Genomic DNA, 15,731 nt, shown 5'->3' on the forward strand with positions numbered 1-15,731 from the left:
ATAAAATAAGTGCATTTGGACTACAGTAAAATCCTTAGTTTGGGACACCTATTCAGGGCAAAAAATTCTGTGTAAAATGAATGAGGAGTCAATAATAATGTTTTAATCTATCTTTAAATTTTTTTTTATTATTTTTTAATGTAATTTAATGTAATGTCTAATGTTTTAAGGCAGGCATACACAATTAGATTTCGTCTGATCATAATGGTGTATAACAGATAAAAAATGTATGACCATGTATGCCTTCCTTTAGCCTACTTCTGATAAATACTTATACTGACAATTCTTATATGCTTTTCAGACATTTTATAATCTGGTCCCTATAGTGGAAGCATATACTTAGTTATTGAAATGAAATGTCTTTGATACCTTGTTTCTTGCGCATGATTTTCATAATCTGTGATGTTCCGAGGGGAAAGCTGACATAAATATGTTAAGTACTTGCAGATGATGTTTAGTTAGATCTGATGGTGGTACTATGTTGTATTCTCTACGACCACCCTAAACAATTGAATCCTAGAGATTAACAAGAAGTTGAATAAACTTGAATAACTATTTATTGTTTATTCAGTAAGTAGTAAAGGGGGTTCCCCTAAAAACTTTGTTTTATAGAAAAAGTAATGTAGTAAAAAAAAAATAAAGTAGCAGCTAAGTTTGTAGATCCTATGACCAATTAAACTAGTGGAAACAATTTGAAAGTTGTTTCAGAGAAAAAAATCTTGGTATGATGGTCAGTGGTCAATTTATGGGAGAGCGACAGTGACTGTGACAACTTTTCAAAATTAATAAGCCATCCAAAATGTATAGTTTAAATATGCATGATGATTATATATAAGAGAAGACAAAACAGCAACAAACTTTTAACCTACTATTTGTATAGTAAAGTGGGAGGTTTTTTTGGTTGGGTGGGGGCAATCAGTGTCATTTTCTATACAAATTTCTGGAATTTGGAACTAACTTATATTTGATTATGACTCATCGGTTTATTTTGTGAATAAATATTTTATGACTGAAAGTAAAATTGTTTCATTATGATTGCTTGGATTATTTTAGTCTGCCAAAGACCCAGCATGACTTGTAAGAGGAGCATCAGTTTTGTATCATGCTGTGTGCTTGTAGATCAGATAGACACAACAGTTTAGGCAAAAAGAAACAATTTTTCTTTTACAGTAGAATCGCACCTTCAACACCCACCAAAGTGTGGGTGTTTGCTGTAGTTTAATCATATGCAGTATTGTAAGAAAGTGTTACCTTCTATTGAAGAGGGTACCTTTATCACCTAACAAAGTGTCCTCTTGGCTTGGTGTTGACTCTATATACAGTATTTTAAAGAAAGTGTTGCATTGTCTTGAAATAAACATAAACAATACATACTTTCATCACAAACAACAGTTCAGTTGTGGCAATAATTATAGGAATATTCGTATGACACATTATTGACTGGAAGCAGAAAGGTTTAACTTTGGCTGTTTACAAAATGTTTAAGTATCCAGAACATGCTGCTAGTGCCAGAACATCCTCAAACTATTATTATTATAAATTATTGTTATTCCTCCAATTAACATTTTAAATTTGTGTGTGAAAGTTGCATTTGCATAGCATTCTAACCAAATACTTGATTTATATTGAAAGGTCACGACATGGTCCAAAAGGACCGGTGTGTACCCTGCAAATCTGCTGGGTCAACTCCAGCCTCTGAAGCCTTGCTAAATCCAGGGACAGTAAAAACTCTCAAAAATCTTGAGCATGCCCTCATGCACTGAATAGAGATTTTATAATTAACAGACATAGATATACAGCTATTTCAATTTTCTAATAAATTAATTTTTTTTTCAATTTCAGAGAGGACTGGGGAAGGCAACACATGTAATGGTTTCAACCAGCATATACAACAAGTATCAACATTGTCTGATCGCACTGTTATGCCCCCACCACAAGGACGTTACCCACTGAACAATCACCATTCTAACAGGTCAATATCAGGGCAATCTCCAACCCCAAGTGAGATAACGAACATCCGCTACACACCTCGCAACGGCACAATGAATGTGTTAGGTTCCATTGGTGGTACAAGTACCAACTTTTCTGGTGGACTGAATGGTGTAATTAAACAAGAAGTACACTCAAATGGCTACAGACATTTACCAAGTTTGACCCCACAAACAAGTGTTGGTCCAAGCTCTCACGCTGGCAGTGAGATTGGTGACAATTTACAGCCTAGTTCAGCATTGTCACACTATGCTTCTAGCAACATCTCACTTTCGCCATTTCCACCAGAATTTTCACCAAGTAGCTCCAGTTTTGCCAGTCCACGTCATTCAGCAAGGTCGGCAAGGTCACGCAAACGTACATTATCCGTTTCGCCTCTGTCTGCCGATGGCATTGACATTTGTCAACTTATCCGTACAAGCCCAACATCATTGGTTGCGTTTATTAATGGATCGCGTGGTTCATCTGCATCACTTTCTCCATCCCCTGGAATGCATGGAGAATATGGACATTTATCTGCCCGGAACAATATCAGTCCCATGTCAGTTGCTTCATCTTGCACACAGAATTACCAGCAACCTGCTCATGCAGATCTGACAACATGTCCTCCACCTCCTCCTTACCATCCTCCAAAACAACAACAGCAGCAGCAACAGCAACAACCACAAGAAGATTATAATGTGTACCAGCACATGCAACAGATTGAGCAAGGCCCTTTGAGTGCTGCAAATCAACCCATGCAGAGTCAATTGATTGTGCAGTCAAGAGATCAAGCCATGCAAGAACTCTGCACAGACTTCTCCACATACAAACAGGAACCTATGGATATATATCCACAAACATCTTCCTACCAACCAAATCAGTCTTTTCCAAACACAAGCACATTTGCTGCGAATACTGCAAGTTTTCCCGTTAGTACATACGAGCCGTCGTCGGCACCATACCAACAAGAGCCTCACTTCTCACAACCTAATAACAACTACAACCAACAGGGTAACTCATTTGCTATTGAACCATCCATTATGCCATCAACCAATATGGGAGCTTCAATGACACCTAACTACCATCCACCTCATCCATCTGTTGGCTTTGAACCAAACCTGCCACCAATTGGTATGGCTAATCATCCAGAACCTCTTCCACCCCCTCCTCCATATAACCAACACATAGATACAACCAAGCCAGTGGTTAACAACAGACAGACACAAGATTCTCCAGCATCTGTCAATACAGACCAGACAGAGGTGGACAGCAAGCTGCATTTGTGTAAGTGGATTGATTGTAATGCAGCATTCGAGGAGCAAGACGACCATGTCAGACACATCGAGAAAGTTCATATAGACCAACGTAAGGGAGAAGATTTCACATGTTTCTGGCAGGGTTGCACCCGACGATATAAACCCTTTAATGCACGTTATAAATTACTTATCCACATGAGGGTTCACTCTGGAGAGAAACCAAACAAATGCACGGTATGTTTAATTTTTATTAAATCACTTTTTTACAAGCTAATTAAAAGATTGCACCCCAATACTCTGATGTTTGTTTCTTCCGATTTTCCCTTGTGCTTTGCTTGAACGCTTTCCAACTGAACTATCTTCTAAAGTCATAAAACAGTGGTTTCATGTAGATATAAAACAGGGCTGTACATATCATAACTTGTTTATACCATGGGGCTTGCTTAGTCATGCTATTTTATTCACAGATCACTTATACATTATCAATTTTTTCCCAAACTTCAATGTGTCATTGCTGAAACAGTCATCTTAAATTAAATCATTTCCATTTTGAATAAAGCATTATGGGCAAATAATTGAATATACAGAAGTGAAATGTAATAACTGAATTAATATGCTAATTTATTTCATTTTGCACAACATGCACTTATTAAGATATACAATTATGCAAGTAGTGGCATGTCATTAATAACCTTACAATTTGTGATGGAGAAACTTATTGTTGTGGGTTCCTAACTTAATTTAACAATGAGGAAATTCCAGTGAGATGCTTTAAAACTCAAGAACTATAGCATCATCATAGATTGGATCATCATTGATAACATAGACTTTTACAATACAGTACTTAAACTTTAAAAATTATGTAAGCTTAGAGCATCTCCCTGCTAACATATAGAATTTCTGTCTGATTGTGGTATGTAGATTGAAAATTTACTACCCCATAGAGAATTTAAAAGCATGATTTTAACACAAAAAGGCACCTGTTTCTGTCTCTCTACATATAATATCCCCTAAATTGTAAGGAAACAATTTCTTAATATAATATTTAATATTTAGCATAACCAAGACAGATTTTACTATATTTACTAATTCTACTTAAAAAATTGCAAAACGTATGGTGTGTTTCCAAAATTAATATTTACTATTCTGCTCAAAGATGGTAGCAGCTGAATTAGAAGAGATTTTAATAGTTGTTGCAATGGATTTCTGCTGGCTAGGCTTTTTCGAAGAAAGGAATAAGCTAAACAGTGTCAGGTGTACATTAAGAATCCATGTACAGTTAACTTAACTCTCAAGCTAACCTACATCAGTGAACCCATTGAGTTCAGTGTCCAAATACTTGTTTCCAAATAGCTATGTTGTTGAATTCTAATGTAATAGTTGCTATTATATAACACCTAAATAGATTCCTGTCATTTGATTGGATGATTATTGGTCAAAAGATGTTTGAATAAACTTACTGTTAAAAAATTGTGTAATATCCAATCGGCTGTAAGCAACAACGTGATGAGGCGTGACCTCCGCTTCAACACAACAATAAGAAAATTGTGAAATGTTGCAATTTTGCTCTTTTGAATGATGATGAAATTGCTAAATAACATACTTGATCCAGACTCGTTTGGGTATAACTTTAGCGGACGTAGAAAGCATAAAGAACTAATTTGTGAATGTAAATAGAGTAATGATCCTGTTTGATTGTAATACTCAAAAACTTGACATTTCAAACTTGGTTTCTGGTCCAATAAAGTAGCATGTAACATTAAACAGTTAGTGTAGTAAAAACTGCATAACAAAATGTTTTTGAGGACCAAAAGTTTGTAATGGTAAAACCGAAAGGATTTTAGGAAAAGGACAAAAAAAAGCAGCTACAAATTACGTAATGTATAATTCAATAATGTATAATTCAATAACCTGAACAGAGTTTTAAAAACAAACAATTTCATCTTTCATGAATGGCTCAACCTCGCCCATTAGGAAAAGAAATATACAACAACAAACATGAGTTTCCAGGATTATAGTTTTAGATTTACGTCACATGTTTTTAAAATGCGTGTTCGGTCATTGTGCTTTTCTGTTTTTAAAACACAGAATTCTGTAAACATCGTTGAAGGAGTGTACGATGGTTGTTTTTGTCATAAATGGAAAACTGAACATTTGTTATCAGGACATTGACCACAAACATACCTCAAAATGCCATCAAGTTCCACATAAGTAACTCACTCACTCACTCACTCATAACATTTACTACATAACAAACTATGTTCCACTGCATGTTTTTATTTATCAAAAATTATTATATAAACATGTTTTTTTGTATGTACTTCCTTTGTTTACTACTTCTGATCCTTTTATAAATCAAATTGTCAATTTTAGTACAGATGAACCTTGTTTTCCGACCACCTGTCGAACTTGGTTGGTGCATTGAAGTAAAAACTACCAGATATATAAAAAACTGAAGCATTGTATGTGTCAATTTGAACTCGATTTTGAGACCTTTATGAACATAAACACAATCTTCATTGTGAATGTGAATTATAAGTTATAATTACATATGAGCTAATTTAGATTTCATATTTTTATTAGACTATGCTTACAAATTCCAAGATTTGTCTCTGCATATTTTCATGTTCTCTGATAACAACAAAATACTGGTATTTTTGTAGTTTTTTATGATGAAAAAACATTTTAAATATGTAGCACTGACATAGCCATAAAATACCTCCCTGGTTTAGATGACCGCAAACTGAGCTTAAGCAAGTAAAAATACAACATTCTTGATAAAATTAGTTTGCCAAACTGGTATGTTGTCAACAACTTATTTTACCATGTAAACAAAATTGAAAGAGCTGGCAATTTAAACGTAAAAGTTAAAGATTAAAATGAGAATCATCACGCCATACTTTGTTGAATGGTTGTCATGTCTGAGTTTGACAGGCATGTACAAAAAACAGACACATAATATCTTTTGTTTACCAACCGTAAAGTAACATTAGGAATCAAGTGTTTGCTGTAAATTAGGTTTATAAATGGTGCCATGTTGAATGTAAAACAGGTTACAAAAAACAGGTTTTAAGAAAAAATAAGGAAATATGCTTAGTACACCTTTGTAAAGTAATAATCTAGTCTATTTCGTGCCTAGCTTACCTGGATAAACCGATAATAGCCTTTCTCCTCAAAGATAAAACTTGAAAAGTAGAAATTTTTAACTGGAAATATTTGTTTTGTTATTTTAAATTGAATATATTTTCCATAATTTGCAGTTTTTTCCATTGTTTGTATTTCAACAATTGCAGTTGTTTGTTGGAATATAGAATAATTGACAATAATATCAATATACAGTTATGATGAAAGTCCTATTAATTACAATGTGTAGTAACTTGTCAATCAATCAATCAATCAATCAATCAACCTTGAGCCATAATCACTAACATATCATTCATCATCAAATGATTGATTGATCAGTTAAATATAGCCAATTTAAATCAATCAAAGAAACGTTAAAATTTGTTCAAGTTATGTAAAATCTTAAAGCAACAACATTTAAAAAAAAAAAAAAAAAATTTGCAGTAGGGTAATGTTGTTTTATTTCATCAATCATCTTGAATATCATTTTTATATCTTGTTACAGTATCAAATTGTTTCTCTGAAATGAGTTTGTTGAACTAAAAGTACCATACTATAATCTATTTTTGTATTTTATTAAAGATGCATGATCAGTGTATAACACCCACAGCTTTCTTTTTCACACACACACTACTTAGCATCATCAGTAGCATTTTTCTTGTTCTTATTCTGCCCACAAACTCCTGTTTAAAGAGTTGTTTATGAATATTAAACTTAAAGAGGTTAGATTTCCTTCTGGACATCAGTTATCACTTATTAAATGATATTGAATATATGGTTATTATTTTTCCATGTGTACATCTTTTCTCTCTCCTTGTATAGCCAAAGCAAATTTACAGATGTGTATAAGTAAAAGGTAACTGTGTACCTGTCTCTACTGTAAAGTTGTTTTTATTTCCTAACTGATGTTTATTTGTCAAACCAGGCTCCAACAGGTCTTGTTAAATATCATGGTCATTCATTTCATAATCCGTCTTCCATAATCTAGTCTGTAGCTTATTCAATCCTTTGCTGTATTTCATTACTTCTTTTACTTTGTTCTACTTTCCTTGGTTTATCTTTCTACATGATTCCTTCTTTACCGCCCATCATTCTTTCCTTTTTTTCTTTCCCTTCTTTTTCTCATACTCTTTTCTTTTTATTTTTTCCTTCTTTTCCACCCATCATTCTTTTCTTCCATTTCTTTTCCCTTTTTCTCATATTCTTTTCTTCTTTTTCTTTTCCCTTTTTTTATATTATTCTCTTTTTTTTTACTTTTTCCTTCAATCAGGCCTTTATTATTGTTACTTCCTTTCCTCATCCTTTTGTTTCTTTTTACTTTATTTCTTTCCATAATTTTTTTCTTCTATTTATCTCTTCTTTTTCTTGCATCTTTTTCTTATTTTTACTTTCTTCCTTCCATCATCCTTATCTTCATTTATGTCTATTCTTCTTCAATTCAACTTCTTTATCCTAACAGTTTTTTCTTGTACAGTTATACAGTAGTTCTTTTAGTTCACAATAGCCTGATGCCCCAGGCTTTCTTGACCTTGACCATTGTAAGGTTTGTTAATAAATAATATATTCTTACCTAATATCCCTACTTTCCCCCATCCACTTTGGATCCACCCCAGAGCCATCACCCTAAATTCATGACATATTATGTAGTACAGACAAACATTCATGAGCCTTCAGACAAAATCTAGAGTAACTTGATTTAAGTAAAACAATTTCCTTTAATGCATCATGCTATTTTGGTGTTAATACTGTAATAGAAAGGTTACTGTTTAACCCATAATGTTACCAGACCGGACTATTTTCCCCATGGCTATCACAACATTCATGAGAACAAAATTTCTACATATTTTTATACCACCGGAGTCTGAAATAAGAAATCGTAGATCCCCGTTTGTTGATCTTTGTGTCATTGCCTGTAAAAAATAAATAAAAAGTAAATCATTAAAAACATAATCATCTATTATTAATTTTGTTGCCTCTTGATATGTCTGACTACTAAATTCTAAAGATGTATCATATAAACAGAAATAATAAATTGTACCTTTTGTGGTACCATTTTGTACTCGCTTCTATCAAGATTTGTTTCAGTATGTTTACAAGATGACAATCCAACCATTCACTTTTTATAGGACCTTATTTTCTACATGAAATGATTCATGTTTTGTCTTAATACGATGTCACGTTGGGGTCAATAACCTCTCTGATTGACACCTTATATATCCTATAGCATCAGCCTCAAAACATAAACAGTGATGATTTCAGTAGGCTCCAACCACAGCCTACAGAAGGTCACATACTCCACAAAGCTAGCCTGTCAAACTTATTACTTCCCTGGAGTTGAATTTCATGCCCGTGAGGCTTGCCTCCCAACTGAAGAATGGTTTTAATTATAATCCTGTTAACTTGATCTTCAATTGGCCATAGACATTTATGTATGTTCAAATTGAATTGTTATTATTATTATTTGACAAATTTGGAAATTGAAAACCATTTTTTTTTTTCAGACTTTGAACCGGAGTATTTGTAATTTACTTTATGATTTATCTCATAGTTGCTTTAGTTTTTTCATATGATTTTAGAATATTATATTTACTAACTAAAGTACAAAGTTAACTACAAATTAGTTGTATTTCTTCCTGTATGACCTGAATACTAAAGAAATAGGATGCAATGATAATTGAAAAATCTAATAGAGGAAGCAATATTTATTTATTTTTTATATACATTTTTTCTCAACACAATAAATATATCTTAGGTGATTGATTTTGTAATTGGGTACAATTTATATACATTGAATATGATCTTGTGCTATTAAAACATAAACATTCAAAATTGTACTGCTTGTAACTAGGCAATAACCTTGTATCTATGCAGCCATTGGTTGCTAAGCAACCATTTGGTTTCCTTGTAGTGACCCTCTAGTTTATACAAATTGCCAGCAAAGCAAAACCATTTAAAAAATATATATTATATAACAGTATACTTGTTATTACATATTTTCAATTAAATATGAGTAATTTGATTTTTATTACATATCGTTTAGGTTCTGAGTGAATATAAATAAATATTGAGATAATAACTTGGTCAAAAAGTTGATAGGAAAGGTATTATAGACATTATAAAGGAATATCTACAGTAGCTAGGTCTACATTATTTATTTTAATTTCAAACAGTAATTTAAAAAAAAAACAGGTTGATATTGCATTGATGGCACCTTGCACTTTTAACATGTTTATTACCACTAAATCCCCTTTGCCCTTTACTCAATTCTGCAACCTAGACACACTTGTTACAACAACAACCCAGATATAATAGTAGTAAATTTAATAATGATATTGCAAGAAACAACAATACCAGATTAATTCCACGCTTATTATAAAGAACTAAAGTTTTACGAGTCCATTTAGCCACGCTTATACAAAATGAGTACCGTACTTAAACTAGGATTATCTTTTCTACCTATACATTTTATTTACAATATACCATAATCCTATTTTTCTATTTACTTTATTGTTCAATAAAGTTTATTGAAAAATCACAATGAGATTATTTAAAATCTTATAATTGTTGTTTGCGCTATCAGATTATTAGGCTTGCTCAATAAAAGTGTTTTTAACTTTTCAATCCAAAACATCTTTTGTTGAAATTATTTTATTTCTCATGTAACCTAGATAAAAACATCATAAAAATTTGTACATATCTTTAGTAGTTCAAATAATTTAAAGAAAGGTTTAATCTCAGGTAAAGTATATGATAAGAATTTAAGTATATACTGTATTATCGGATGTAATAAAAGATTACAAAAGAATCAAACGAAATGCTCACAAACCTGCTAGCTAAATTATGTTTTTGTAACTGTGGTTTTTTTAAAAGGGTAAAGTATACTATTTATTTAATTACTGTAATTATTAAAGGACTTCACAGTCTGTCTGTCTGAACAACAATTTCATTTTATCTGATTTTCAAATCTTTTTAAATAATTTTTTTTTATATATTTAATTTAATTGGCAAAAGAAAGTAACATTTACATACTGTATTAGACCAATAAATATATTGAATTTTACATTTTTTGTGGATTTAGAGAAATAATTGATAGTATTACTGAGCTCTATCTAGTATTGTCTATGCAACAAAATTCATTTTTATTAAAATATTACTTATTACCTTATTTAATACGGTAACATTTCATTAAGACATTTTTTAATGCTGTAATGTTCAAGGCAACATAATTGTATAGTAATAATTAGCAAGAAGGAAAAACCTAGTCTGGGTTCCAGACAGTTTTGACTTAATATTAGTAAAAAGATAAATGTTTTGGCACATATGGCGTTTCATATGTATACTACTTGAGCTTGTTTTCAGACAAAAATCTAAATTTCGACTGGTGGACTAAACATAAAAAAGACAATAAATACAGACTTGGGGCAAGTCTAGTATAAACCCTACAATAAGTAAAACTTATCAACAGTTACACTAGTACATGTGATATGATGAGCCACACTAGTGTCAATTAAAATTGAATTGAGTCTGATGTCATACCATGTTAGTGATGAAGAGGATTTTATATTTTTGGATGGTTTAAATATGGGTTAAAATAAACTACTTGTGATTTACAGTTTTTGCTAATATGTTAAAGCATGGTTAAAGTAAACTAGAATTTACCATTCACCACAAGAACAGTACAGTACAATATAAGTCACTGAACAAAGTATTGTGCGGCTTGATTCATTATTTTTTTTAAAACATTAATCATTTGAACAATGTAAGCCCAATTGCAAATCCTGTTTAAAGATTGGAACACTGCCAAACCCTGATAATAAAATAATAAACATAAGATAACATTGTGGATTTACGTTTGAACTTTTTATACTCCCAGCTGTCGCTGTTGGTGCAAACGAAAATGAAAATCTATAGTTTATAGTAGACATGAAATAATGTTCAAGTGTTAGCTATTCATAAATAGTATTGTATTGAACGGTGTACACCACTTGCATATAAATTTCGCAGAAACTTTTACACTCGTTGTGATTTCCTATTGTGTACACTATTCCATGACGCATTTAGTTATTTGGATTTGTAAACAAAATATAAGTCCGTAATCAAAAGATGGATGTTAATGTAAACAAATATATTTAAAATAAATAAAAGTTCTCTAAACTAATCAAATCAAAGCGACTATTACTACTTATTCTCCCACCCTTTCAATTCCCTCCCTCTCTCCCTCTCTCTCTCCCCTATTTATTGAATACAGCAATGCACGTACAATTATAATTAATTTATAAAGTCATACATATTAATAAAATAGCAAAATATTTTCAAGTAAATTTGTTTAGTCATGGAATTGTATGTTTTTTTTTTTCGGGACAAAATCAACCAGAAGTTGTTGAAATATACTATCGCCACATCATTTGTCATTTTCATGAGACAGATATATCACACAACTCTTGGCATATGAAGATATTAAGGACCATCCCAATCGCTCAAAATAGAGAGCACATTTATCATCATATTAACCCTTTCATCCCAACATGTCAACGAAGTTCTGGCATACCAGCAGTGAACTGGAAGTTTGACTGCATGTATTGTTGTAGTCCATTTTGTAAATATGCAAAAGAAAATTACACCATTAATATACTGTAGTTTCTAAATAATTATTACTTGACAAAAATATATTGTGTCTTAAATTGTTTTTATTTTTTGTATGATTTTGTAGTTTGAAGGTTGTAACAAAGCATTTTCAAGACTTGAGAATCTAAAAATACACCTGCGATCACATACAGGTGAGAAACCGTACCTATGTCAACATCCTGGCTGTACGAAAGCCTTCAGTAACTCATCCGACAGGGCTAAGCACCAACGAACGCATCTTGATACAGTAAGTACAGTTAAATGGTCTTCAATTACTCATTGGATAAGCTGAGCACCAACAAAATTGATATGATAAAAAGGCTATTGGTAACCTGCTATGATTTTGGATTTATAAATTATTATTAACAAATTTCCCTCTACAACCCTCTATTTCTTTATTCGTTGACCATTCGCCAAGGTCCAAACAAAACTAAAACAGAACATAATGAGAAGAAAAGAAAACTAAATTAAAAAGTAAAAATGTAATAAATCATTAGTACTTTAAAGAAGATTGTTTCTCCCATGCAGAACTTAAATATATATCCCAGATCACGTAAAAATCTGTCTACACCACTATCAAACTAGTTTGACAAAAAAAGTGTGATGTGCCCAAATATGGTAGTGATATGCTTAAATATGGTGGTGATATGACATCATCATGTCCATATATGGGCGCATCAAATTTTGTTATCACATAAGTTTGATAGTGTAGATAGAGCTTAATGTTGTGTTACTTTCAAGAATATCAGGTGAACTAAGGTTCTTGTTTTACTTCATCACCTAGTTGACCAGTGATGTAAATCATTTCCGCATTGTAACTTACCTTATTCTGGTTCAATGCTATCAGTCTGACAGGTTTTGTGATTGAAATATGGTTTTAAAGATTATATAATGCATCATTTTTTTGTTCAAATATATCATTTGTAATGAAAACTAAAATATCACCTGCTCTTGCAAATATTAATATTTAGATTCCTCCACAATTTTTTTTATTTTTTTATTTATCGATGCTTTCATTATGATGTTATCCTACTCCTTTCTTTTAATCATACATTTTCCCAGATAGATAGACCAAAAATTCACATAATAACTATTTACACATACCAGGGAATGGTTTTTGTATGGTGTGCACCCTGCAGTGTGTGTAAACTCAAGAGTTTGTGTTATCAGTTTCAGCATAATAATAGAACCTGGTTGAATATAAAAATGTTATATTTATTGTAGCTACAATTCCGATAGTGTTTGACACTTTTTAGCCATTATCTCACACTGCAGGCCGTTGGCTTCCCCAAGCTGAACCCATCCTTTTCTGTCCAGCACAGCTCTAAATCCAGAATATACCAGTAAATGCTGCAATCTTATCTCTCCATCTCTCTATTTTTTTGGTATTCATTTACTCTTGTGTGCCTGTGTTTGGAATCTATTCTGCAACTAATTCATAATTTTTAGTTATAATCATTCTTATTGTTTATTTGTAGAAACCGTATGCATGTCAGATTGCAGGTTGTACTAAACGCTACACAGATCCTAGCTCACTACGCAAGCATGTAAAGGCACATACAGCCAAAGATCAGCAAGCAAGGAAAAAGGTTTGACCAACAGTGTAGTTTAATATAAATATATTATATATAGTATTAATCCTAAAGCTCTATATACACTATCAAACTTTATGTGACAAACAAATGTGATGTGCCCATATATGGACATGATGATGTCATATCACTAATATATTTAAGCATATCACACTATCATATTTGGGCACATCACACTGCCATATTTGGGCACATCACATCACAAACCAGTTTGATAATGTAGACAGAGCTTTACTTACTTAAATATGTTCAGATCAGTGCTGTTCAATCATTTACAGTCATTTACATATAGTGATAAAAGAACAATAATCTGCCCCAATTTGTATTTGAATTTTTCTGATAAATAAAACCACAAAAAAAAAAGTCATGATATCACATATCTAATGTCACATGTCATCTCCCATGGCATCACATGACCTGTGACAGCTTTATGTTGTATCACATTATGACATTATAATATATGACTTGATGTTGTGATATGTTAATGTACTCAAACATTAAAACTAAACTAAAAACACGTATGTGGTTTCAATGTTCTGTAATTAAAGAAATAATAAAATATTATATAGAGTATCACGGTGCTGACGTCACGATGGTAGGTGGCGCTGCATGGTTGCTAGCCAACCAAAAAATGCGTTCAACCTGAGAGTGATTCTCAGGTCACCAATGGTTTGGAATAAGCTTATTGAACATTTTTTGTCAAACCAGTTTGATAGTGTAGACAGAGCTTTACTTTGAAATATGTTCAGATCAGTGCTGTTCAATCATTTTATTGAAGTAGTCATTTTAAAACTTAATAATTTTCAATAAAAACTAAAATTTCAAAAGATCACTAAATATTTGTTTTTAATAATCAATTTATTCTTCAACTACAGTTTAAGTTTAAAAAAAATCAAGTTAAGATACATAATTTGATAGAAATACAGATCTATACAGTTTATCAACAATTGTAATTCATACAGTTATGAATTATGAAAGCCTACTATTGTACACTACTTTCTTCTGTCTTTGTAGCAGAAATTTTCTAAAAGAAAGAAAGTTTTAAAGATTTTTTCTGTCTCATATATTTGATTATTTATTTTATTTTACAGCTTCGAACAAGAGAAGATTTCGGTAGGCCAGATATTCTTAATGACTGTTTAACAATTTCTGGATTACAAACATTTGGACATGCAGACAGTCCGATGGAGATGAGTGACAGCGCCCTCGGAAGATCACTTAATTCCTCGATGACTGGTACCGGTTCCGATATGTTTCCAGGTAAGCATTTTTGGGTTATCTGAATAAAGTAGAATCAAAGTGAGCTACCTGCGTGTCCATACTATCCACACAAAAAAAAGAATGCTCTAGGTAGCAGTGACTGGATTTCAATGGAGATAAAAAAAAAATACAGCAAAAAGCTAAATCAAAACAATAGAGTTAAACAGGCAGAAAAAAAGTTTTCGGAAAATTCTATTCTTTCATCAGGGATAATACTTGGAAAGAGTATGTACACATTAACAGACTTTTCATCTTTTGTAATCTTTGCATAAAAATTTTAAAAAAAAACTTAAAATGTTATGTTTTGTAAACTATTTGCCATGATAATAAATAAAATATGATTAAGCTAACAAAATGAACATCAATAAACATTAAACTATCATAAAACATCAAATGATTAAATAACAATAATAATAAACATCCAATGCCCATTATATTAGTCTTTCAAAGCAGTTTTAAAAAATCCCTATTTTATTAAATAAATGGATAAAAATAAAAGTAAATTCCTTCATATATATATATATATATAGATTTTCATTTTGTTACTACAACAAAGCAGTTGTATGTATCATAATGATGACAATAATAATAGTGAATACACAATATGATTGTTTACTGTTGCTATAGTGATATAAATCTATAGCATTGTTATTAAACATCTATTATACACTTTCCAATAAACGGAATTACTTCCTTTTCAAATGTGTTCAACATGTTCTCTCTTGCATCCTGTTTCTAAAGAAATACCCCAAAGACTGGTATTATTCAAAATTAGTTGTGGTACTTGTTTATAATTGAAGACTGTGGTGCAGCTTAATTTCTACACAAAATAAAACCAGTTTCTCATTTATTGGTCATTTGCGGTTGATGTCATGCAGACTAGTTAAACATTCGCGCCATTCTG

General features: G+C 31.7%; 1 protein-coding gene across 3 annotated transcripts in view; it reads left to right on the forward strand.

The window, feature by feature from the left end:
* LOC144844306 (zinc finger protein GLIS3-like) overlaps positions 1 to 15,731 on the forward strand; it is a 48,314-nt gene that overhangs the window by 19,810 nt on the left and 12,773 nt on the right. For all 3 annotated transcript variants that reach the window (XM_078701149.1, XM_078701151.1, XM_078701150.1), the window contains 4 exons: positions 1,843 to 3,461; positions 12,061 to 12,222; positions 13,454 to 13,564; positions 14,659 to 14,827. In XM_078701149.1, the coding sequence (XP_078557275.1) occupies positions 1,843 to 3,461; positions 12,061 to 12,222; positions 13,454 to 13,564; positions 14,659 to 14,827 (2,061 nt within the window). The remainder of the gene's footprint in view (positions 1 to 1,842; positions 3,462 to 12,060; positions 12,223 to 13,453; positions 13,565 to 14,658; positions 14,828 to 15,731) is intronic.

Source organism: Antedon bifida, chromosome 6, assembly GCF_963402885.1.
Source record: "Antedon bifida chromosome 6, ecAntBifi1.1, whole genome shotgun sequence".
Classification (NCBI taxonomy): domain Eukaryota; kingdom Metazoa; phylum Echinodermata; class Crinoidea; order Comatulida; family Antedonidae; genus Antedon; species Antedon bifida.